Below are 25,274 nucleotides of genomic sequence, written 5' to 3' on the forward strand. Positions count from 1 at the left end.
AAAGTGTCAGATCATCATATCGCATACATTGAATTGCGTGTGGTCATGGTCTGATATGACACTACAATACCGACTGGTATATGCAGTATTTCTGCTTCCAGAAGGTATTTGCGACGAGATTTTAAATTCATTGGAAGTGGAGTTGGAGGTACCACTCGAGTTTTGCAGTCTCCTGCTTGGGGTTGCTACCGGTCTTCCAATAGCAGAAAGTTTTGTTTATTTTTTATTTAAATACAGATTTTTCATATTAATGGGTCCCAACTCAGGTCCGCTATCTCCATCCGACGTGAAGTCATCTTTTAAAATGTCCCATGGGTCCCTTTGAATCAGTGAGGTCCATGTGAAGGTTGATGTATAGCCTTATGAGCACATACATTCAGAGCCAGGCAGATATTAAGAGGGAGCTTCGCTCAACATCACCTACACCACCAACTAAACGGCGACGGGTATTGAGCGCTTCCTGAGGTCAGCCACGATTTTAACGCGACGGAGGTAACAGAATACTGAAGCTGTCAGCCCAGGGTTCAGACAATTTATAATTCAGACAATTCAAAATCATACAATCGGTGTCAGTATAGCCAAAGTTGTTGCCGTTGAAGCCATATTGGCCGTAGAAGCCGTTGAACAGAATTTTTTGCTCCGCAGTAGCCAATCTGACAAGGAAAGCCCTTAAGGACCTGAAGAATCCGTCGGTATAGCCTAGTGCATCATTACCTCTGTTGTCCCCAGAGACCTCACGCCAATGAATCACAGCAAACTCCAATTCTTAGCTAGAAGAGTCTGCAATCAGAACTCTCTATTACCAGTGGACACCCAAGGGGAGGGTTAGGCAGAGGATTTATGTCGACCTAATAATACAAATAATACTAATAATAATAATAATACAAATAATGCATATAATACATATGACACAAATTATAAAAATAATACTAATAATAGTAATAGCACTTATGGTATAGTACTAATAGTACTAATAATACTAATAATACAAGAAATTCTTAAAATATTAATAATACTAATAATGCAAATAATACCAATAGTACAAATAATACTAATAATTCTAATAACACAAAAAATACAAATAATGTAAATAATAAAAATAATACTACTACTAATAATAGTAATAAAACTAAGAATACTGAAAATACTAACAATACTAATATTACTAATAGTACAAATAATACTAATAATACTTGTTGTAAAAATAAGTATATAAATGCCCTTATGACAATTTTAAATAGCACTCTTTATTTTGCGCTTAAAAAATCTGTAACATGATTAATGATTACATTAAAAAATTACGATTGAAAAATTAAACTAAAAATTTACTCACCTTTGTCTAGCAATCACAAACAAGAAAAGAGAAAAAATGAAAAACGGAAATTTACTAAAAATTTCGAAGTCTCCAAGTCAGCTGTTTGTCATGATTGCCAGACAAAGGTTTATAAATTATTCGCAATTTTCGGCAACATTCTCCTCCCCGCAGGCGACCCCAATGTCGTTTGCGTCAACTTTGCCGATATCCAGAATGGCCAGCTTTACGGCAGGGCGCTCCAAAAAGCCTTTTGTTGTTTTGACCTTAGCTCGTCTTACTTGGCCGTCTTTCGCTACAGTTGTCTCGATAACTATGCCTTTTACCCAAGTATTTCTCTTAGCTGTTTCATCAACTATCAGCACAACGTCTCCTACCGTAATGGGTTTCACTTTATTGAACCATTTGCCGCGACGCGTTAATGTCGGAAGTATCTCACGCACCCATCGTCGCCAAAATTGATTTGCAAACATCTCAGATTGTAGGAGGCACATCTTTGGATCGATTCTCTTAGCATCACAAAATGGTTTCAAACCATTAGCGCTCCCCAACAAGAAATGGTTTGGAGTTATTGGATCCTCATCTTCACTATCGAGTGACACGTAGGTTAAAGGACGCGAGTTGATGATCATTTCAACTTCAAGTAATGCAGTACGTAAACTTTCATCCGTAAAACGTTGAGATGGCGAAATTTGATACAGCACTGTCTTAATTGTTCTAATCAGTCGCTCCCACGCTCCTCCCATATGTGGTGCTGCCGGTGGATTAAATTTCCAGTCTATTCCTTGATGAGCTAGCTTGTGTTGCATAACCGAGGAATCAATGTTCTTTAACTCCTTTCTTAAAACGTTCTCGACACCGTGAAAATTCGTTGCATTATCGCTGTAGATGGTGATAGGTTCTCCTCGTCTGGCAATAAAATTTCTTAAACACATTAGGCATGAGTCAGTACTAAGACTATGGGCGATTTCGATGTGAACGGCTCTGATAGTCAAACAAGTTATTATAACACCCCACCTTTTCAGTGCTTTGCGATTCTCAATAACCACCATTGGTCCAAAATAATCAATACCCACATGAGTAAATGGACGTTGAAAAGCTGCTAGTCGTGCTGGGGGAAGTAAGGCCATTTGCGGCGCTTGAGGTATTGCCGATGAAATTTTACATACGTTGCAGTTTCGTCGCATCGATTTGAATAATGGTCTTAATTTTGGTATGAAATACAATTGTCTGACCTCATTTAAAGCAGTTTCATGTTGGATGTGATAAAATCGTTCATGATAGTGCGCACATATAAGGTACGATACTCTATGTTTTGGCGGTAAGAAAATAAAATCAGTTTGAGGTTTACACTCATTCGTAAAGTTACTCGCTCTGTTTTTTACTCTTATGAGCTCATTGTTATCCATATACACCTGCAACCTATATAACGGACTGTTCCTTTCTATTATTCTCCCCATTTTCAGTGTCGACCAATCTTCAAGTAGTTCCTGTTGCACGCTTTTGTATATTAAGAGCTTCGCGCGCTCAATATGTTGAACAGTCAAAATAACGTTTGTAGCATTGAAACCGCCACAACGAGCCTTTAGTTTCCCAATGTAGAGTAGCCAATTTGCAACGGCACGGTACAACTTGATCCAGGATGAAAAATATTCATAATTGAAACATGGTTGTGTCTCGCGATGATATAAAAATTTTGCACGAGTTTCACTGGTCTCCATCGGACCTAAGTCCACCTCAGTTGGCCATTTATCCTCGTCTTGTAGCAAAAATTCTGGTCCTTCGACCCACCGCTGCACATATTCGGGACTTTGTTTTGTTTTCGTTGCACTGTCTGCAGTATTTAATTTCGTGGGTACCCATCTCCACTCTTCGACGGTTGATGCTTCTTGAATTTCTGCAATGCGAAACATTACGAATTGTTGAAATTGACGTGGATCACCACGCAACCACTTTAGCACCGTTTTGGAATCGCTCCAAATGAAACGCTTTTTAATATCAAATGTGTGTACTTTACATATTGTATTCATAAGCCGTGTGCCAATTACAGCAGCTTGTAGCTCCATTCTTGGAATAGACATCGGTCGCATTGAAGCGACTTTGGTTTTTGCTGCTACGATCCTCGTACTTACTCCATATTTATCTTTAATGCGGAAGTATGATACAGCTGCATAAGCAAACTCACTCGCATCTACGAATGTATGAATTTGTACATCACATGAACTTTCTTTTATGTATGGTGAATAACAACGGGGTACAGAAATATTAGCAAAAATAGGCATGCAGGCAACCCAAGCTAACCACTTGCCCATAAGATCGGGTACCAGTGGTTGATCCCAGTCGATTCCGCTTCTCCAAATATCCTGAATAAGTATTTTTAAATATGATGTGAGGCAAGCTGCCAGTCCCAATGGATCAAAAATGGACATTAAAATTTGAAGTACTTCTCTTTTAGTGGGTACAATTTCATCTGCAAAAACATTACGACGTAAACGAACGAATTTTAAAACAATTTAAAGCAATCTGACTTCGGGTCCCAATACATGCCGAGAATTTTTTCGATCGGAAGTGTGTCGATATTATTATCAAACGACTTACCCGTCTGTTCACTATTTTCGTTTAACGCAGCTAAAACTTCTGGTGCATTATTTGTCCAACTTCTCATATGGAAACCACCTCGTTCATGTATGTTGCGAACTGCCTCGGCTAATGCTATTGCTTGTTCAATGGAATTTGTTGAATCTATAAAGTCATCCACGTAATGATTGTTTTTAATAGCGTACACTGCTCTAGGATTTTCAGCTATAAATCTTTCTGCGTTCAGGTTTCGAATAAAATGCGCTATATATGGTGAACATCGCGCACCAAAGCTAACTACATTTAATTTATAAACGCAAATATTTTTAAATGTCTCGCTGAACCATAGAAATCTCTGAGCATCAGTATCTGCTTCTTGTACTAGAATTCGATGAAACATTTCAGCAATGTCACCACAGACAGCTATTCTTCCTATACGAAAATTTAATAATATGTTTATAAGTGGTCGCAGCATATCCGGTCCCTTCAGCAAAAATTCGTTTAGTGACACTCCTTCAGCTTTGGCTGCAGCATCCCAAACTAATCTATGCTTTTTCGGTTTAAGTAGATTGCACACAATAAAAATTGGTAAATACCAAATCTTCCCACCTCGCTCGTTAATTGCTTCTGGTGGCAACTCAGTTGCGTAGCCCTTGCTGACTAAAGTAGTGATTTGTTCCTTTAGCTTTTGACACAATTCAGGGTCCCCATGCATTTTTCGACGTAAGCACTCCGCTCGACGTAATGCCATCGGCAAGCTATTTGGCAATTCGACCGTATCGGTGTTCCATGGCAAATTGACAACGTAGCGGTTTCCGCGTAACAGGCACTTGCGCATTATTTCCTCTGCTCGCTGATCCTCAACTGAAAGTAATTCTGCTTTTGGAGTAGCCACCGCGACATTCTCGTTTACTATAAATGTCTTTACTAACTCATGAAGCTCCCTATCAGCTTCTTGTCCACAGCTACATTTGTGTAGGTTTAAGTTGTTACGGTGGTTTAATTCACCACCACCAAAAACTGTCCAACCAAGACGTATTTTCACCGCCACGGGTTCTTGCCAGCCACCCTCTCTCACCTTAAGTGCTGAAATTAAGTTTGGATTATTTACGCCGATAATTAGCATGGGGACAGCATTTGTATAACTTGCTAGAGGCAAGCCATCTAAATGCGGATACCATTGCTTTATTTTATCAGCTGCAAAAGATTCTGCTGACATGCGTAAGTTGCTTACTGTGCGGACATTTTTCAATGGGAATTTTTTAGCTTGAGGAGCATTGGCAGAGATTTGTAAGTTGAGCCTTTTTGAGTTATTTTCCTGTCGACTGATATTACCTGTCCAATTAATGCATAGCGCATCCTGGATACCATCGTTTCCCAATTCATCGGCTAGACTTGATTCAATAAGCGTTAGTGTTGACCCATCGTCCATCAATGCATATGTGTTAATAGTCCTTTTGGTGCCATATAAAGTAACTGGAAGAATTCGGCAATATGACCAGTTTTTATTCACTGATGAATTATGGTTGTTGAGTAACGCTTTGTTTGAGTATGGACTTAAACTTATTTGTTCTACTATATCCGATGAAACATTGTTAGCTGTAGAAGATATTGCTGGCGTAGATTGGTCTATCCGAGAATGCAGCATGGGGTGGTGTCGTGCATTGCAGCCATCAATGCCACACACTTTATTACTGAAACAGCGACGCCTATGCTCGCCTAAGCATTGTCGGCACAGCTTCTTTTCCTTGACAATGCGCCAGCGTTGATTGGTAGGCTCGTTCGTGAATATTTCACATTCCATTATTATATGTCCGCCACCACAAATGTAACACCTAACTGCCGTGGTTGTCATTTCAGCTGTCTGATGTACGTGCACTCGTCCTTCCTTTTTTAGTGGTTTATCTAAAAAAGAAGGTGTAGCTACTCTACTTGCCGCATTTGCTAAAGATGAGAGCCACGCTGAAAAATCGCGAAGTGTAGGTTCGGCTATTGATGCTGAATGTAGTGCCCATTTGAGCTTCATATCTTCAGCTAATTTACTTATTAGCTCATGTAATAAGAGTGGATTATTAAAATAACTATTCAGCTTACATGCCTCAATTGTTGCAACTACATTATTAATGTTGACTGAAAAGTCAATTAAATCGCCCAGCCTACCCCTTGGAGGCGGTAACTGACGCATTTTCTTAATTAATTTATTTAGAATAATTTCTGGTCGTCCAAAATACATACGAAGAGTGTTTATTATTTCTCCAACCATATTAGGCAACACCAACATATTGCGTACTACATCGCGCGCTTTACCAATGAGGCACCTCTGTAAGCGCATTAGACATTCATAATCGGAGAAACCTGCGATTTGCTTAGTTTGCTCGTACGCACTTATAAAAATGTGCCATTCTTCTGGATCGCCGCGGAAGGTAGGCAAATCTCTCGGTATGCATTGACGCGCTGCTAGCTGAGACGACGTAAGCGTGGGAGCGATCTGTAAGGTATAAAGAGATGGATTATTTACTAACCTTGGTGTACTCTGTAGATGAGGTTGGCCATGTGGCGAAAAGTGTTCATCAGCTACGGCTTGATGTGCATTCAGCTGAGGTAATTGCCCAACTTCAGGCAAATGTGATTCCACGATACCCTCGTCGTCACTATCTGCAGTGAGGATTTTAAATTTTTCCCGCAAATAGCTCTCCCTGATCTGCAACGACTCCTCTAGTTGTTGCAACTTAAGTTGTTTTATTCGAGTAATGTTGGCGCTGGGCTGCTGCTGTTGTCTACTATGTTGACCATCATCCTCATTGTGTTTGTGTGAGATTTTATCATCACCATCTGCATCTCCAACTTCAAGTATGGCTGCTGATGTTAAACCTTTTTGAAGAGGCAGCTCCACGTCATTATCATTTTCCATATTATAAAGATTTTTTAAGAATTTCTTGTTGTAAAAATAAGTATATAAATGCCCTTATGACAATTTTAAATAGCACTCTTTATTTTGCGCTTAAAAAATCTGTAACATGATTAATGATTACATTAAAAAATTACGATTGAAAAATTAAACTAAAAATTTACTCACCTTTGTCTAGCAATCACAAACAAGAAAAGAGAAAAAATGAAAAACGGAAATTTACTAAAAATTTCGAAGTCTCCAAGTCAGCTGTTTGTCATGATTGCCAGACAAAGGTTTTTAAATTATTCGCAATTTTCGGCAACAATACTAATAATACTAATGATACCAATAATACAAATAATACTAATAATACTAATAACAGAAATAAAACAAATAATACTAATAATATAATATTAATAAGACAAATAATACATGTAATACCAATAATACAACAATACAAATAATAAAAATAATACAAATAATACAACTAATACAAATAACACTAATAATATTAATAATACTAGAAATACTAATAATAATAATAATACTGTGGCGACATCACAAAAGAATGGTGTATAAAATGTAAAAATGACTAAACTCAGTGGCAGCACTACAAAAAGAGCAGAATGCACGATACAGGATGGCAGCATAAAATAGTATGCAGTTGACTTTTGTAAAATCGACACACAGAATAGCGACGCCCGATTTAGTTTGCTTTTTGCGGCAAAATATAGAATTATTTGTGCATTAAAAATCCTTTTGATACTTAATTTATTTATCTCTTTTTTGGTTCGATTCTTTCAACCGTTTGTTGTAAGTGCAAAACAATAATAAATATTAAATTAATATATACACGTGTATTGCACGCCTAAGAACAAGAAACAATTTGTGTAAGTAGCATTTATGCTAAAGTGGTGACCCCGACGTGATCGCGCAGTAAGAGTCATTTCAATACGTTCCAAAAACATCCAAGCGCATTGGATGAAAGAGGTTAAGTGACGTAAACAACGTTTGCCGAACTTCGATTTAATTTAAAGTTAAAGCATTCAAATTAAATTTTATTTACACAAACAAAGGCTGTTATTAGAACGAAGCAGAGAGGTAAAACTGCAAGCACCATACATAAACAACATGTCTCAGAGATCGAACTAGGAGATCGCCGACCATCGGAACTGTTGAACGAGCTGACAGCGCTGTCGAAAGACAAAGTCAGTAACGAATTTCTGAAGTCTCTCTGGCTCCAACGTCTACCACCGCAAGTACGTGCCATCTTACAGGCATCCAGCCTGGTAGAGTTAACCAAACTGGCCGACAAAATTTGCGAAGCAAGAGACTACCCCCAAATAGCTGCAGCGACGTGTAATGCTAAGTGCCAGCGCTTAGACCAGATCAAACAGCGGTTGAGCTAATTGGACTTTGGAGGACGCCAGCCGTCGAGAACCCAGCAGTGCTCACGCAGAAGGAGCCTAATGCGATCGCAGTCCGTAAATCACTCTGGTTGGTGCTGGTTTCACAGCAGATTCGGAGAGCAGGCGCGCAGATGCTGTCAGCCATGCTCTTATACCTCTCAAGCAAAGCCGAAAAACTGACAGTACTAGATCCGGCAACGTCAACCGCATTTCTGATCGACACCGGAGCGGACCTGTGTGTACTACCAAAAAAATACGGTATTAAGCGAGGCAAGTCAGTTGATTTATCATTACCCAGTTTGTTTGCTGCAAATGGTACGACAATACGCACATACGGCACCAAACGTCTGTCATTGTCCCTTGGGTTAAGGCGCGAATTTCCATGGACATTTGTGATGGCGAACGTAAACTATCCCACAGTCAGCGCAGATTTTTTGAGGTATTACAACCTACTGGTTGATATGAAACGGAAACAACTAGTGGACAACAAAACGCTCGTAGCAGCAAAAGGAGCGGCAGCAGTTGGGCAAGTGAACAGCATCCGAGCCAATCCTATTGCAGATGACTATGGTTCTTTGTTGAGCGAATACCGCGACCTAGCCACATTGCGCGATAACTCTCGCACGTGCGATATGCAAGTCGAACATTTCATCGAGACCACTGGCGCTCCAGCATTCGCTCGTCCACGACGTCTTTCTGGGACTAAATTGGAGGAAGCGAAGAAGGAGTTGGAATATTTATTACGAAGAGGCATTTGTCAGCCGTCAAAGAGTCCTTGGACAAGCCCATTGCACATGGTTCTGAAGAACGACGGCACGTGGTGACCATGCGACGATTATCGCATGTTGAATGCGCAAACGAAGCCGGACTGGTACCCGATCCCTTTTCTGCATTACGTGACAACCATCCTCTACTTCTTTTGGATTATTCGAGTTCAGTTTCATGACATTTGACCTACGAAACGCAGCCCAGACATTTCAACGGTTTATCAACGCAACCTTGGCTGGACTAGATTTTGTTTTCGCATACATCGACGACATACTCATCGCTTCTAAAAACGCAGCAGAACATTGAGTACATCTTCAAACCGTTTTTGAGTGTCTTCGACAAGCTGGTCTGACTGCAAATTTTGCCAAGTCTGAATTTGGGCGCAGCGAGATCGAATTCTTGGGCCACTCCATCAGCGCACACGGTTTCAAGCCTCCCGAAAGCAAGGTAGCCGCAATAAGCGATTTTCCACTTCCAGCAACGGTGGAGGAGCTACGACGTTTCCTGGAGATGATTAATTTTTATCGACCGTTTCTATGCAATGCCGTCAGGCGTTGAATACGGCTCAATTAAAATACAGCACTTACGACAGAGAGCTGACCGCCATCGCCCAAGCTATACAGCACTTCAAGTACGCACTCGAAGGGCGCGAATTCATCATTCCGACTGACCATAAATCACTCACGTTTGCGTTCAGGCAGAACAGCGAGAAGACTTCGCCACGGCGCGTTAGGCAGCTGGAATTCATAAGCCAGTTCTCCACTGACATCCGCCATATAGTTGGTGCAGACAATTGCGTGGCCGATACGCTTTCGCGTATCGTACAAATTGAATTTGAGGCAGCGCAGGTGGACGTGATAGCAAAGGCGCAAGTGTCAGACGACGAGCTGCGCGTGATACTTGAACATCAAGCCAACACACCGTTAAAGCTCATTGCGTATAAGTTACCCATTTACAATATTGAAGTCGTTTGTGACATTTCCAAGGGTAATGTGCGACCGTTCGTTCCAGCCTGTTGCCGTAAGTTAGTGATGACAAAGCTATACAACTTAGCACACCCAGACGTAAGAGCCACATGCAAACTGATCCAAGCAGGTTTCGTCTGGCCAGGTTTAGCGAGAGACGCAGCCGAATTTGTCAAGAATTGCACCGCATGCCAATTGTCTAAAGTCCACCGGCGCACCAAGTCACCTATAGACAGTTTCGCAGGCGTGGACGAGCGTTTCCAATATGTACATATAGACATCATCGGACTACTACCGCTGTCGCAGGGTAAACGATACTGTGTTACGTGCATCGACTGTGTTTCACGGTGGCCCGTGGTGGCGCCTGTACCGGATATAACCACCGAAATCATCGCCGGCGCATTAATAGAAGGGTGGATAGCACATTATGGCGTGCCTCACATTATCACCACAGATTTAGGACGTCAGTTAGAGTCAACGATCTTCCGCGAGTTATCCAGACTATTGGGTTTCAAGGAAGGAAGATCTTGGCGCCAGTTCTGCTGAAATGCTGTACGAAAACCCGTTACGTGCTCCAGGACAGCTATTGTTAAAAAAATGCCAGGTGAGACCGATTTTGTTTCAGCATTACGTAGAACATTGGCCCAGCTGAAGACGATCAACGGCAGTAGACACGGACATCATCCAGTCTATGTTTCCGGCGACTTACAAACCAGCAAGTTTGTGTTCGTGCGCGTCGATCGAGTGAGAGCTCCATTTGAACAACCGTATGAAGGACCGTTTCAAGTACTGCAACGAGAGGAAACAAATTTCGTGATTAACAGAAGAGGGAGCAGGTGTACCGTCGCATTGGACAGATTGAAACCAGCTTACCTCACCAACGATGAAGATATTGGCAAGCAGCTCTCGCCACCCTCCGTAGTCAATCCTGAGCGGGCAGAAATATTCGAGAAGAAGGTTCCAAAACCACCAGTTGATTCTTCAAAGGTTACGCGTTCTGGCCGAGTAGTGCATTTTCCAACGAAACTGTGTGACTACCGCGAGTAACTGCATTAATCTCTCTACATTCGTAGCGCGCCGTAGCCCAAACTCCGCCGCTAGGAGGGGGGTACTGTGGCGACATCATACAAGAATGGTATATAAAGTGTAAAAATGACTAAACTCAGTGGCAGCACTACAAAAAGAGCAGAATGCACGATACAGGATGGCAGTATAAAATAGTATGCAGTTGACTTTTGTAAAATCAACACACAGAATAGCGATGCTCGGTTTAGTTTGGTTTTTGCGGCAAAATATAGAATTATTTGTGCATTAAAAATCCTTTTGATACTTAATTTGTTTATCTCTTTTTTGGTTCGATTCTTTCAGCCGTTTGTTGTAAGTGCAAAAAAAATAATAAATATTAAATTAATTAATATTAATTATTTTTTATTGTTGATTTGCAACCCAATGTTGACTTTCGTCAACCTTGCACATAACATACGGTACTCTTAAAATATAAAAAGAACGTTAATTTTATACGGTTTTTTAGCTTCCCTACTGAACTGTCTTTTCGGTTGCTTCTCATGCATTTCAAGTCCCGAAAGAGCAGCACGCGTATTTGAGTGTAAATTATATTTTCTTAGTGATTCTTTTTTCAAAAAGTCATAATATCTTAAATTGTATTGAATTGAAAATTATAATTTAAAAATATACTTTGTATAATTTGTTAAGAAAGTATACATTGAATTTAAAAATAAATACGAAAACGCTTGTACTTTTTTCAAATACTAATAATAATAATGGTACTAATAGTACAAAGCGTACTAATAATACTAATAATACCAAAGATACTTATGATATTAATAATACTAATAACGCTAATAATACCAATAGCACTAATAATACTAATAATTCTAACCCCACACACAATACAAATAATAAAAATAATACAAATAATACTATGAAATGTAATAAAACTAACAATACTAAGAATACTAATTGTTAAATATTACATTATATTATTATGTATATATAATTTGTTTGTATTATTTTGTATGAAAAATTTGTTGTAATATTTCATTTCAAATATATTTTGTTGCAAAAAATAATTTTGTCAATGCAATGCCCAAAAAACATACGTCATACGCTTTGTTTGCTCATGAAAACAAAAGCGTCAAATTTCGTCTGCAAGAAAATGCACTCTTGCAGTTTGTAACAAGTTCATTGTTTGGCATGCATGGTCGTTATTTTAGTTAATTTATTTGTTGTAAATTGATTATTAATTTTAAATAAAAGGCACAATTGAATTTTTGACAATTCAATTGATGCGAAGCCACATTCGTTGTTAATTCATTGCTTTATTCTATTAGCTTTGTAAATTTAGTTCAAGTGCTAAACTGACGTCACATAAGCGCCTATTCTCTGGATTTAAGTGTTCAGTGACTAGGATAATTAGGACAATCGTCGAAATCTCTGGGTTCAAGTACTCAGTGGTTTTCTTGTTTAAATAGAATCAACATAAGTACTGGATTCAAGTGTTCAGTGCTTGCAAATAGTTGATTCCAACGTTGATCAGACATTTCGGTTTGATCGTACAATAATAATACTAATAATACAAATAATACTAATAATACTAATAAGACAAATAATACAAATAATACAAATAATACAAATAATACAAATAATACAAGTAATACAAATAATACAAATAATACAAACAATACAAATTACCATGCTTAACCATGCTCGCCTCAATTCCATGGCCAAGAGGTCGATGGGTATTGCGCTACTGATCACAAGAATCGCCACGCCGAAGACCGTTCGGTAAGCTGATGCTACTCTAAGTGCCGCTGTTCTCTGGACTTTTTGGAGCGCATTTCGCTTCTGATTAATCTGTAAGGTGTTCGACCATACTTCCGAACCGTAGAGTAGTACTGCGTTCACTACTGCCATTAGCAATTTTCATTTACCTTCTGTTAGTCCACCAACGTTTGCCATCATCTCGCTAAGGGACGCTGAGACCATTGAAGCTTTTTCGACAACATGGTTTATCTGAGCCCAATACGACATCGTAGAATCCAGTTGAATGCCTAGATATTTCATTAGTCCTAGACCTGCATTTCGATTTCCAGGGGTATTTGCCGCTTCGTTAGTAAGATCAATTCAGTCTTCTCGGTTGCTAGCTTTAGGCTCATTTCGTGCACACTTCGTGCTGTGATGACTGCAGCTACATCATCAGTAAAACCGACAAGGTGAACGTTGTCTGGTATTTCGATGGAGAATATTTCGTCATAGCTTGCATTCTATTGATTGGGGTCGAGAACCGAACCATGTGCTGCTCCAGAAGAAATCTTTTTGGTTTTCATGCCGTTACTTGTGTGGTAGAGAAGTTCTCTATCGCTAAGGTAACTGCTGAGCATTTGCATTAGGTCACAGGTGTACTAAAGCGCCTTTCTAGGGCGTTGATCACATCAATCCATTGTAGGTTGTTGAACGCGTTACGAATGTCTGGACCCGCCAGAAGGACTGTGCGCTTCGAGTAGGCATTGCTACGCTGTGCAGCGGATGCCACCATGTCAGCGGTAGCTCCTATGGTGGGCTTTCCTGGCCGGAAGCCGTGTTGTCTGTTAGATAGTCCCCCAGCGATCTCGATTAATTTTGTTATGCGCGGTTTTAGCAGTCCCTCCAGTAATTTCCCTGATGTGTCGAGCATACAAAGCGGACGGTATGCGTTTGGCATCTCGGGGTTGCCAGTTAAAAAAAACAGCAACAGTTAGTTGCTGTTTTTTTCAAACCTCTGGAAAGATTCCTTCCTTCAGGCAAGAATTAAACATTTCAAGCAGGAGTTTCGGGCGGTCAGCTGTTATTAGTTTAATTACCTCTGATGAAACACCATCTGGCCCTGGAGCCTTGTTGTTCTTCAAAGAACGTGCTGCGGCTTTAAGTTCGTATACTATGAAAAATGGTGCGTCGTCAATGAAGGTCCTTTCGGGATCTCCTCGCTCTTCATGATCCGGAAAGAGAGAATTTACGATGTTGTCCATCATACTTTCTTCCAGATCAGGAATTGATGCCAAGGTATCTAGTTTCCGCATAACGATCTTGTAGCCAAGTCCCCATGGGTCGTTATTTACGTTGTTACGCAGCTCTTCCCATTTTCTTTTCTTACTTCTGTAGATAGCTTTCCTTGCTTTCCTCGCCGCTTTCAGTGCTTCAATTTCTGCCGTGGCGTTGCTTCGGGTCCTGGCCCTGGTCATTCCCCTCCGCACTTGAAGGCAGACCCTTCGAAGCTCAGCTATTTCCTCGGTCCACCAATAGGCTGCTTTTCTTCCAGAGTTTTTTGTAGCTCTAGGCATTGCTGCGTCGCAGGCCTGTGTTATGTTCTGCATTGTGTGGCACACCAAGCTTCTGGTGTCTCTCACTCCAGCTTTTCTCGTCATCCTCTCGTCAAGCACCTTGAGAAAAATAATTCGATTCAGTTTGTTTGTGGACCATTTGCGAGTAGATTTTTTTCCGCAGTTTCCATTTGGCCTGCTGAGTAATTCGACTGTGAACCAGATGAATTAGTGGTCACTAAGTCCTCCAAAACTGACCATCTCGTTAGCGTACCTGCTATCCTATCTGACACTAAAGTGATATCTGGAATTGTGCCTTCGCATCCTAGTCTGAGAAAGGTGGGAACCGTTCCTTTGTTTGCAACTACCAGCTCTAATCTGGCCGCCATGTCGAGGACTCGCCTACCTCTAGAGTTTGTGGTTGTCATACCCCATTCGATGACCTTCGAGTTGAAGTCGCCCGCTATGATGAAGTTGCCGAATGTTTGGATGGCGCAATCCTCGATTGCGTTTACTTTTGTTTGGAACTCGCCAATGCTGTCGCTAGGTGTTAGATAACAGCTCATTAGGGTTAAGTAACGGTTTCGCACCCAAACGTATTCGCCTCCAGCACCACTACCCAAAAAAGAGAAGTTTTCAGCGCATGAAAGCCAAATAGCTGCTGTTCCACTGCTGTCAGCCAAGAAAGCACCACTATTGATTTCTCTATACTGTTCGTTGATTATGACAACATCCACGTTCCGTTCATGCACGAGTAGTAATAGAAGGACGTCTGCTGTCTTGCTACGGTGCATATTTACTTGCAGAAGTCTTGTCATTTCTGGGTTTTAACCGATGTACATTTGTCAGACGCAGCGATGTGATCAACGGTTGTAAGGCCAGCATCGGAACATATGCAGCACTTTGGAGGATTCGTGTAACCCTTTAATTTGTGTCCAGGTTCACCACATTTGATGTAGAGATTCGTTCTGTCTGGACCCTTGCAGTTTCTTTGAATATGTCCTACGGCATGGCACCTGAACAACGCTTTGTTTCACTGCGCACCCGCATTTTCGCTCTGATCCATCCAATAGTGATTGAGTCTGCCTCAAGAAGCTTTTCCGCTGCTGTAGTTGGGAGTTGCACATAAACTCTGACCAATTCTCGGTTATTCGGTTTACTGACCATGGCTTTCAATCGATCAATTCCATTTGAAAGGATTCATTTGACTGCTTCTTCGACTTCAGCAGTTGTCGTGAGCTCGTCTAGGTCTCTTATCTCTATTGCAGTTGTCGGTGTTAGCCCGGTTACCTCCACTGTTTCCTGCAAAGCGTTCCTAATTTTCTCGCAGAACTCTAGGCTTGCCTTGGTCTCTTCATCAAGCTCTTGAAACATAGCTCCCGACATTGTCTTTCGAACTGCGCGAATTTTGACGTCCGAATCGCTGGACTTGACTTTCGAACGGAAGTTTTTTAAAATATCCGCGTAGGTTTGGCTTCCCGTCGGTTTTATGAGAACTGCTTCTGTATTCCGACCCCTGTCCTTGTTTGATCTGGCCCTCCTTGCTTCTGTCTCTACCTTTCCTGCAGTCCTTGTCTATATCTTCGAGTCGGCAGTTGTTTTCACTTGTCCCATCGAGGTGGCAGGGGTCTCATTTTTTTTTGTTTCCCGTTTGCCTTTGGGCTTTTAGGTTTCTTCCGGTTGACGTTTCGCCTCTCTTCGGATATGCCTTTTCGAATCTTTTTGGCACTCTCATTTTCTGTTGTTTGCGCCACTGGACTTGTCACCACACGTTTTTGCCGTTGCACGTTCGGTATGTCAATCAGAAAAGTTTCTTTTCGTAGTTTTTCCTTTTTTTTTACTGCCTTGGGTTAAGGCAGACCTTGGTGTTCATGAACACCCTCTTTAATGTCCGTCGAGACATTTCTTTGCCGATTTATGGCTTGCTTTATTTTGTTAAGGGCGGTTACGCATTTTTCGTATGTCTTCGCCTCTTCATTCTTCATTTTGTACTCATTTCCTGGTGAACGGTGCACACCATTCGTTTTTTGTGACACCTTTGGCGTGCCCTCGTCCATTTGCTGACTTCCTTAAACCATCTTGTAGTGGCACTTCCGTTGACATTTGTGTTGTGTTGTAGTTCATGTTTATAGGGTGCGAACTCCTAGTCACTATCGATGTTCGATTGTATAGTCGCTCTTGGAGACTTGCCAAGTTTTAAAAGGACGGAGGAAGATGTGGCATTAAACTGAAAGCCGTTTCTATGAGATGTCACTCTCATATACTCAGGTAACAGAACACCACATCCGCCAGCCCGAAAATCATCACTGTTGTAAATTTTGTCCAATATGCCATAATCACGATCTTACTGAGCTCGATCCTGATGGGTGTTTAAACCCTGAAGTCCTATTGATGCTTATCTGTATATGAATTTCCTGCTTTGACATGCATTTTTTCAGCTTTCGTGCCTAGCATAGTCTTCACGTAGAGCACGAAAGTACTTCATCGTTGGTGCAACTTCCCGCTCTTGGAACAGTGCACTCTCCTGTATCCCTTGATGGTGCGCAGCTGTTTAACCACTCTCCGCGCACTGGGCTCAGCTCAGGAGCTTCTCAGTGTTTTTGTGACCTTTTAAGCCATACCCTCCGACGCCTGGTAGACGACAGTCGCCTCGTACGACAGACATGCCCTACCACGGGAATATTCTAACCCCTATCCCTCAGGGGGTGATAATACTAATAATACAAATAATACTAATACTTTAATAGTAATACTTTTCATATGAAAGTACAAATGCTTTTCTTAACTCTTCATCGAGGTAAAAAATTTTTGTATATATATTTTGGTATTTTTGTGTTTCTGTATTTTTGTATTTATGTATTTATGTATTTTTGTATATTTATATTTTTTTATTTTTGTATTTTTGTATTTTTGTATTTTTGATTTTTGTATTTTTGTATTTTTGTATATTTGTATTTTTGTATTTTTGTATTTTTGTATTTTTGTATTTTTGTATTTTTGTATTTTTGTATTTTTAGTTTAATTTTTGTATTTTTGTATTTTGTATTTGTATTTTTTGTATTTTTGCTAATTTTTGTATTTTGTTATTTTTTTGTTTTTGTATTTGTAATTTTTTTGCTCCTCTTCTTCGTATGGCAGTTATGAATGTGAATTTTTTTTTTGTTATTTTTGTGATTTGTATTTTTGTATTTGTATTTTTGTATTTTTGTTATTTTTGTATTTTTGTATTTTTGTATTTTGTATTTTTGTATTTTGTTATTTTCGTATTTTTGTATTTTGTATTGTATTTTTGTATTGTTTTGTTATTTTGTACTTTTTTGTATTTTTGTATTTTTTGTATTTTTGTATTTTTGTATTTTTTGTGATTTTTGTATTTTTGTATTTTGTATTTTTTGTATTTTTGTATTTTGTATTTTTTGTAGTTTTTGTATTTTTGTATTTTGTATTTTGGTATTTTTGTATTTTTTTGTATTTTTGTACTTTTGTATTTTTGTTATTTTTGTATTTTATGTATTTTTGTATTTTTGTATTTTTGTATTTTTGTATTTTTGTATTTTTGTATTTTTGTATTTTTGTGTTACTTTTGTCGAACTTTATTTGAAAAGGTTGAAAATTTTTTTTATCGTGCGAATTATGTACCATCACCCTACTAATCTAGGCAACAACTCTTTAGAAGCGATAGTTTTGTCCTAAATAAATAAGTCTATCCTAATGTAACACACTAGTGTGAAAGAAGACTTACATTTTAAAAATAACAGAACTCGGTTAAGTTATCTCAAATAATAAATATAAACATAATGATAACTAAACTCAGATTGATCCTAAGTAAATAATTATACTTATGTTGTGAAGGTATTCAGTTAAGTTATCTTAAATAATAAATATAAATACAACGATAAGTAAACTTAGATAATCCTAAGTAAATAATTATAATTTATGTGAGTCTATTATCCCGATTTGCTGTGTCAAATCGTTGTTACGAAAGGACGAATAAAACTAGATTTAAATTAGTCTTAAGATTCAAGTGAAGAATACAGGTTCACAACTTAAGTCGTGCAATTTTCTAATAATTAAATTTTGTGTTAACTAAATAACGCAGTTTTCAGTTAGTAAATTATTTTTCAAAAAGGGGTTCGCTCTTATTATTATTACTCGAGCGAAATGTGTAACACGCAAGATTAATTTATAACAGTCTAGATATTTTGACATAGTTTCAAGACTACCCAAATTTTTTGAATGATTTGACAAGAAAAGTGTTATATGATTCGACATATAAAAATATAAAAATATAAATATAAATACCCACTAAGAAAACCACAGAAATGTTAGATTACTCTTAAAATGTTCGATTGGGCAACAAAATTTGACAAATCGAGAGTTAACCTCTATTCCATACAGATTTACTAATCAAAAACGTCGTTAGTTACTACAGTTATTACAACAAATGTAAATGTAAGCACCACTTGACCTTACATTTTACAACATCTTATTAAAATAAACTTAAATCAATCGATTTATGAACATTTTGTGTGGTTGAATCGATAAAATTTAAAGTTGGTGAACAGTTAAATTCATAACAAATAAAAACCTCTACCAAGCATAAAAGCTATTCAGTAATGCTGTTCTATCTAAATGCTAAATAACTTAAAACATTTTTTTGTAATAATTTAGTAATTATAGCATTATGGACATTATTGGTAAGATGTATGAGTTTATAGTAGTAACATAACCTTTGCCTTTTAGCCGGCATTTAATGCTTCTTTTACTTTATGTCGACATAAATATTTAGTCCTTTTTTAAAGCTTTTTCCATTGACGTCATTAAGAAAACTTATCGCATCTGCGCAATGATAATCTAAATCCCATACTCTCCAAAGTTACAGCCTTGTAGTATAGAGTAAAAGTGTAGGGTGCAAGTGCTCCATCAATAAAGTTTCTATTGTAAAAACCAACCAAAAAAGCTTGAAGTAATAACACAATTCCAAACATTGTTCAAAGAAATTAAAATATAAATACAAAATTTTGCAAAATTTTATCTGAAGTTTTTAAATAATAAATGTACTTAATTAATATATACTTTCAATTAAATTTTGTACTTAAAACACATGCTTTATTTTAATTTCCTTGCAAAGGCAAACTACTGGAAAGCAAGAAACACAATCAATAAACAAAAAGGATATCGTTGAACACAGTTATCAACTGTGTTTTAATGATGTCACTCAAAAGCTTCAATTTTTTAAGGGTATTTCTTCACACAAATGAACTTACAAAACCTATAGTCTGTCGCATAAGAGCCGCGTAAGAGCGTAGATGTATTTTAGGGAAATATGGTTAAAATAGAATTTTATATATTGAATAAATTTAATATACCTTGAAGTTACAAAAAAAAAGCAACTTATATTAAAATATTAATACCAAACAATTAGCAACATCCATTTCTTTAAAATTGAGAAATGTTATTTGATAAAATAAATTTTGTTTGAAAACTAAATAAAACAAACAATTTTATTTATCGTATCATAAATTACAACGGTCAACTTTAATACTTCAATTGAATAAAAACGAATCTGCAAGTTTTAGCAATTTGAACACTATTCAAACCATCATTCAGATAAAATATATGGTAATAGTATAGTAGTATAGTATAGTATAGTATAGTATAGTATAGTATAGTATAGTATAGTATAGTATAGTATAGTATAGTATAGTATAGTATATACCCCTGCGGGATAGGGGTTAGAATATTCCCGAGGTAAGGCATGCCTGTCGTAAAAGGCGACTAAATTCCGGCAGGCGTCGGAGGATGTGGTGTAAAAGATCACAATGACCCTGTGAAGCCCCTGTGACAAGACGAGTAGACGCCGTCTTTCAGTAAGCGTCCCCCACCCCGGGGTGGCATCGTGGGAACTAAATGTGCACAGCGACAGTCTCTTTATTGGGGGCGGCTAATGCACCACCGTGGGAGATGGAAGTGTACAGCGCCTATTACCATTCTTAAAATGGCTCTGAAGCACCACCGTTGGAATGTAGAAAAATATTGTACAAGCCTATGGTTAGGCATCGGAACCGAGACCGGTAAGGTTCCTGATTATGGCATACCGGAAAATAAGGTTAAAAACACAGTTTGTTATGGGCTGGGGTTGCGAATCTCTGTTACCTGAATATGCGGAGTGAAATCTTGCAAAAATGGCTCTCAGAAGGATCCGTAGCCTCTTCCGTCCCACGAAAACTTGGCAAGTCTCACATAGCGCTCAATGCGCGTAGTCATCTTGTTGATGACCTTGTAGGTTAGGTTGAGAGTACTCCCTATTAATTCCGGATTGAAGTCTGGCTCTGAACTCTGGATCCCATAAGGACCAGAGTCAACCCTCGTATGGCCTCCCTGTTTACATAGATAACCATAAGACTTACGGAAACTACATGCACGTGCGGAGATAGCGGATGCGAGTTGGGGCCCATATAAAATGATAAATATATATAATACAGAACATAAAAACGAAGAAGAAACAAATAGCACAGTAATGCACACAACACAAATAGAACCACCGAAGAGGAACTCCGGGAGTGAGAGGTCCCCTTCACAAACAGTAGCACCGAGCAGTTGTACGACAAAAGGTGCACTAACAATGACAGAGTTGCAACCAAACAATGGAGAATCAGAAACCGCTCCCACTGAAAATGTCACCACAGCACGGCGAAACAAAAAATCGCAGCACAGACTGATATTACCAGCAGTGGCTACAGGCGAGTCCGCACTTACCATAAGTGAATTAATTGAACGCTTAGGAAAAGAAATAGATGGACTAATACAATATGTCGAACCACGCCGCAATGTTCACGGTGATATCAGGAAAATGTGCAGCATAATCAAACGCACCCACACGGAGCTTAGTACGGAGCTAGATTCCGAAAGAAGAAAATCCAGACCAACCGATGGTCTAAAACAGTTACGCAAGCTACCAGCAACAGTGACTGAAACGATAGAAATACCACCAAAAAAAAGAAAGAGAGTGGACTTAAGCCCTAAAGGCTCGGAGCAGGAACGCAATACGCCCACTGCCATGAAAACAAAAGCTGACACAGTTTCTCTGCAGATGCCGTCTGACAAATGGACAAAAGTCGAGAAAAAAGAAAAATCGTCGAAAGTCAAAAATAAGATAAGATCTATAAGACCTAAAGCGGATGCAATTCTTATAGAAAAAAAGGTGGATGATACAACATATGCGGACATACTAAAGAAAGTGAAAGACAGTGGAGAGCTCAAAGCTCTGAGCGAAAATGTCAGAACCATGCGGCCAACTCAAAATGGAGGGCTTCTCATAGAACTAAAGAGGAGCAAAGATGGAGGGTCAAGCGATTACCACTCTGCTATTGAAAAAGCCTTGGAATCTATTGCAACGGTCAACCTTAAAACACATACCGTTACAATTCAGTGCAGAGACCTAATAACAAACCTGAACACAGACGAAGAATTACTTGATGCAATCGGCGAGCAAGCGCAGGTAAAAAAACCGGACAAATCATCCATAAGGAGTAAACGTACCACCTATGGAGGCACACAATCTGCATATGTGTCATTGCCTGCGGATGATGCCAAAAAGTTGTTAGCACTTGGACACATTAAGGTGGGATGGGTTCGATGCCGAATAACGGAGGTTATATCGCCAAAAAGATGCTACAAATGATGGGCGTATGATCACATAGCAGCCGCTTGTAAAGCACCGGATCGGACGAAACTCTGCAGACGGTGCGGTAAGGAAGGTCACCAGGCTGCAAACTGTACAAATACTGAAAAATGTGTGTTATGTGAAGGACCGCATGCGGCTGGCAGCGCAAAATGTCCGCGATATCAAGAAGCAGTGAATAGGAAAAAGACATGAAAATATTACAAATAAATATTAATCACTGTAAAGCTGCACAAAACCTTCTCCGGCAAACAGTAGCCGAAAATAATGTAGATGTAGTTCTAATATCGGAACCATACGGTAATATTGAGTCGCATAACTGGCTGACAGATGCAGAGAGACAAGCGGGGATTTGGATAGTAGGTGGAAAAATTCCCCAAAGTAAGATGCTCATGCTAGACAAAGGGTATACATGGGCGAAGATGGAAGGCCTGTATCAGGTGAGCTGCTATGCTCCACCAAGATGGTCTCTAGAAGACTTTGAGCGTATGATGGTTGCAATGGAACTAGAATTAAGAGGGAAGCGTCCTATTCTCATTACTGGAGATTTTAATGCTTGGTCAACAACTTGGGGCAGTACTTACACAAACCCAAGAGGAAGACTGATAGAGGAAACATTTTCCGCAATGGATCTGGTATTGCTGAATACTCCTGGAGTTTATACATTCGACTGCGTCAGAGGTAAATCAATAATTGACTTGGCCTTTGCTGATCGCGTCACAGCAAACAACATAAAATGGAAAGTAGAGGAATCCATTTATACTCACAGTGACCACAGGGCTATAATGTTGGAAGTACGCAGCACGGTAAACCAGCAAGTAGACAAAAGTGTGCGGCAGAAAAAATGGAAAACATCAGCCTTCAATTCAGAAGCTTTTTCTATAGTATGGGAGGATGCTCAAGTTTCCAAAACAACAGCAGAAGATATGGCGGAACAAATGGAAACTGCGTGTGATATTTCTATGCCAAGATGCAAATATAGTGGCAAACGACAACCAGTTTATTGGTGGTCTAGCGAGATAGCTGATATTCGCAGAGCCTGTATAAAAGCACGAAGAAAAGCGCAAAGAGCTAGACGACATATTTCTTTCAATGAGCTATATGCAGAGTATCGCATTCGAAAACATGATCTTAAAAAAGCAATTGAAAAGAGCAAAAATCGATGCTTTAAGCAAATGCGAGATAGTGCTGATGAAGATCCATGGGGTCTGGCTTACAAAACCGTCATGCAGAAAGTAAAAGGACCGAGGTCCCCACAGCCCACATGCCCAATTCTATTGAAGGAAGTTGTTCTGGCACTTTTTCCTCCACAGGAGAAAATGACCGATCAGGTGTTTCAGGTGAATTGGAATACCAACATACCACCTGTGACACCAGAAGAAGTGATGCAAACATTGGGTCGTATAAAAGATGGTAAGGCGTCGGGGCCGGATGGAGTCCCCAATGTATTATTCAAGGCTGCGGTACGAGCGAAACCACACATATTCGTGGATATATATAATACCTGTTTTACTGAAGGTATTTTTCCAACGCGATGGAAGCTGCAACGACTGGTACTGTTGCTTAAACCAGGAAAACTACCTAACCAACCATCTGCATATAGGCCTCTATGTATGTTGGACACAATAGGGAAGGTTTTTGAACGAATAATAAGTGAACGTCTCCAGCAGTATCTGGAAGGTCCCAATGGCCTTTCTGATAAGCAGTACGGTTTCCGGCGGGCTAGATCAACGGTAGATGCGATTAGAACGGTAACAAATATTGCAAAGGAAGCTACCAGCGGAGGATATACTGCAATGAAATACTGTGCAGTCATCACGCTAGACATTAAAAATGCTTTCAATTCAGCAAATTGGTCTGAGATACTACTGGCACTCAAAACTCTGAAAGTACCTGATTATTTGGTACGCATTATTTGCAGTTACTTTAACGATAGAATACTGCAGTATGACACAGAAAAAGGTAGAAAACAATATGAGGTCACTGGCGGGGTTCCACAAGGATCAGTTCTTGGACCCACATTGTGGAACGCTATGTACGATGGAATCCTGAAAATAAGACTTCCAGATAAAGTGACAATAGTTGGATACGCTGATGACATCGCACTAGTGGTGGTTGACAAAAAGCTTGATCACTTAGAAGCAAAATGTAACGATGCAGCAGCAAGAGTACAACGATGGCTTAAAAATGCAGGACTGGAGTTGGCGGTGCAAAAAACAGAAGCAGTACTGATAACCGCAAGAAAGCAGAAAAAGAAGATGAAAATCATAATTGGCGGGCATGAAATATTATCACAAGAAGCAATAAAATACCTTGGAGTCATAATCGATGCAAGACTGAGCTTCAAACAACACCTTACAGCAGTAAGCTCTAAGGCAGCGGCAGTGAATAGTGCATTAACGCGAATTCTTCCTAATACAGGTGGTCCTCAGGGCGAAAGAAGGCGTCTTTTATCTACTGTAACGGACTCTATTATATTTTATGCTGCTCCTATATGGGCAGCAGCAAAAAAGCATCAGCTACGTCTGGTAGCACAAATATACAGACGCAGTGCGTTACGGGTTGCCTGCGATTATAGAACAGTCTCTGATGATGCAATCTGCGTCATTGCTGGAAAAATACCAGTTGACATACATGCAAAAGAGTTAAGCCGTCTTTATGGCAGGCAAGGCATAACACCTACGATAGATCAAAAATCTGCCGAACGCGCATATTCATTTAGAGAATGGCAGCAAAGATGGGAGCAGTCCTCTAAGGGACGTTGGACATATACATACACTTATACCTAACATTAAGGAATGGGTGTTAAGAAAACATGGTGAAATTGATTATAATCTGACTCAAATATTGAGCGGCCACGGAGGCTTTTTAGAATATCTCTACAGATTTCATCTGTCAGATAGTCCATACTGCCCAAACTGCCACAACATCGTAGAAAGTGCAGAACATGTAGCCTTTAGCTGCGAACGGTTTAATGAAGAACGGAAAATACTTGTGGAAGCCCTAGGATATCTACCATCTCCTAACAGCATTGTGCACGAAATGTGCTCAAGTAGCTTTAAATGGAAGGCAGTTAAAACATTCGCAACTCAAATTATGCGGCGTTTGCGACTGCAGGAAGAGGAAAGAAGAACAGCTGCAGTGCATGTATCACTGCAACGATAATGGATGTAATGAAATGACGACAAAAACTGACGTTTGAGCTTCGTGCTCTGGACGGCCTCTTGACGAAATACCAAATCGGTGATAACGAGAGGACTAACCGTCGGACATCGGGGTGACTTTAGTGAGTTAAAGTCTCGCACTGACTAGGCTTTCGATGCTTTACACCTCGTTAAAAAAAAAAAAAAAAA

At 39.4% G+C, this 25,274-nt stretch overlaps 1 protein-coding gene across 1 annotated transcript; it reads right to left on the bottom strand.

Moving 5' to 3' along the window:
• Window positions 1-1,449: 1,449 nt before the first annotated feature.
• On the bottom strand, window positions 1,450-6,800 carry LOC119685397. The gene is made up of 2 exons (XM_038099666.1): window positions 3,911-6,800; window positions 1,450-3,782 (listed from the first exon to the last, which is right to left on the bottom strand). The coding sequence occupies exons 1-2, from the start codon at window positions 6,798-6,800 to the stop codon at window positions 1,450-1,452; spliced, it is 5,223 nt and encodes a 1,740-aa protein (XP_037955594.1).
• Between the last annotated feature and the right edge of the window lie 18,474 nt (window positions 6,801-25,274).

The sequence above is a fragment of the Teleopsis dalmanni genome, chromosome 1, assembly GCF_002237135.1.
Source record: "Teleopsis dalmanni isolate 2A chromosome 1, ASM223713v2, whole genome shotgun sequence".
NCBI classification, from domain to species: domain Eukaryota; kingdom Metazoa; phylum Arthropoda; class Insecta; order Diptera; family Diopsidae; genus Teleopsis; species Teleopsis dalmanni.